We start from the raw sequence: 1,853 nt of genomic DNA on the forward strand, positions 1-1,853 counted from the left end.
GAGGGAGAGAGAGAGAGAGAGAGAGAGAGAGAGAGAGAGAGAGAGAGAGAGAGAACCAATTTTATTAACATATTTTTTAGTATAGGAAGGTCTTTAGCAAAGCTGTTTCTTTTCTAGGCTATATAACTGGTGACTAAGAGATAGTGGCAGAAGAAAGCCACCAGGGGGAACAAAGAGTAGTAACAGGCATAAGTGGCCACCAGATTACTAGTATCTCTACTACGGTTATTATGCATGGCCAGGACTCAAGTCTTCAAGATTAATGACTCTGTGACATTCGGCAGAAGTTATATCATTCTTGTTCTTATAGTTCTGGATTCAACACATGTTTTCTATTCATATCACAGCAGAGAAAAATCTATAGCTGCAGAAGTTAGCTCTGGGTTGCCAAAACATCATTAATGTAGGCAAGGCTCTAGAGAAGAAAAAATTAAGTGAGAGAACATTGTCCTTTTTCTTCTTCATCCTTTGTATATATTTTAGTTTTCAGAAATAATACTGAAATTTGGCACTAGTAATTTTATGACTATAAGACAATGTGCTTGCAACTACACCAGCTGATTCTGTAGACGTAATTGGAGCTAGAAGAAGCATTAGTAGCATGCACATCGCAGGTGGGATGGACCCATGACTGAGTGTGGATCATCTTCTAATGTTTCTCTTTTTTCTATGTCTACAGATTCCCTTAGAAAAGAATGGACTCAGTAAACGTCTCCTTGGTGACTGAATTCATTCTAGTAGGATTAACACACCAGCCAGATCTCCAAATACCCCTGTTCCTTCTGTTTCTAGCAATGTATCTAGTCACTGCATTGGGAAATTTGGGGTTGATGATTCTAGTTTTGCTAAATTCGCATCTTCACACACCCATGTACTTTTTCCTCTTTAACTTGTCCTTTATAGATTTTTGTTATTCTTCTGTGTTCACTCCCAAAATGTTGATGAACTTCATATTAAGACTGAATGTCATTTCCTATATGCAATGTATGACTCAACTCTATTTCTTCTGTTTTTTTGTTGTTTCTGAATGCTATATGCTGACTTCAATGGCCTATGATAGATATGTGGCCATTTGTAATCCACTTTTGTACAATGTTATGATGTCCCCTCAAGTGTGTTTGAAACTAATGATTGGTTCATATTTGGTGGCATTTTCTGAGGCTGTAGCTCTTACTGTGTGTATGCTAAGACTGACTTTCTGTGATGCAAAGATCAACCACTATTTCTGTGACATCCTCGCTCTGCTCCAGCTCTCCTGCACCAGCACCTATGTTAATAAGCTTGTAGCTTATGCCATGGTGGTCATCAATATCATTGGTTCCACTCCTACCATCTTTGTCTCTTATGGTTTTATCCTGTCCAGCATCTTCCGCATCAGTTCCTCTAAAGGCCGGTCCAAAGCCTTCAGCACCTGCAGCTCCCACATCATTGCTGTCTCTCTGTTCTTCGGTTCAGGTGCATTTGTGTATTTTCAACCCTCCTCACCTGGGTCTATGGAAGGCGCAAAAATCTCTTCTGTTTTTTATATGAATGTGGTTCCTATGATGAATCCCTTAATCTACAGCCTGAAAAATAAAGATGTTAAAAGTGCCCTAAGAAAAACTTTGGCAAGGTGGAAGGTTTAATTGGATACATGTGTCTTCATGCCTTCTGTCAAAGTCAAGCTTACATACCAATATGTTAAAAGTAACCCTTCAGTTGCAATTCGTTCTTTGCTGGTGACTTTAATTTGGTCAACTTGGCTAAACTAACCAGCATATATCGTTTACATAATTATATGCTACTCATGCAACTATGCACTAAATAAAGGATTCTTAAATTTTATCTGAGAATGTTTTTACACAACTGTATAC

At 38.4% G+C, this 1,853-nt stretch overlaps 1 protein-coding gene across 1 annotated transcript; it reads left to right on the forward strand.

Annotated features, from left to right (window-relative positions):
- The first annotated feature begins 624 nt into the window (after positions 1–624).
- LOC114611185 (olfactory receptor 8B3-like) lies at positions 625–1,648 on the forward strand. The gene has a single exon (XM_028755833.1). It carries the CDS (start codon positions 696–698, stop codon positions 1,623–1,625), a length of 930 nt encoding a protein of 309 aa, XP_028611666.1. The 5' UTR covers positions 625–695; the 3' UTR covers positions 1,626–1,648.
- The last annotated feature ends 205 nt before the right edge of the window (positions 1,649–1,853 follow it).

The sequence above is a fragment of the Grammomys surdaster genome, unplaced genomic scaffold (genome assembly GCF_004785775.1).
Source record: "Grammomys surdaster isolate TR1022 unplaced genomic scaffold, NIH_TR_1.0 126086, whole genome shotgun sequence".
Classification (NCBI taxonomy): domain Eukaryota; kingdom Metazoa; phylum Chordata; class Mammalia; order Rodentia; family Muridae; genus Grammomys; species Grammomys surdaster.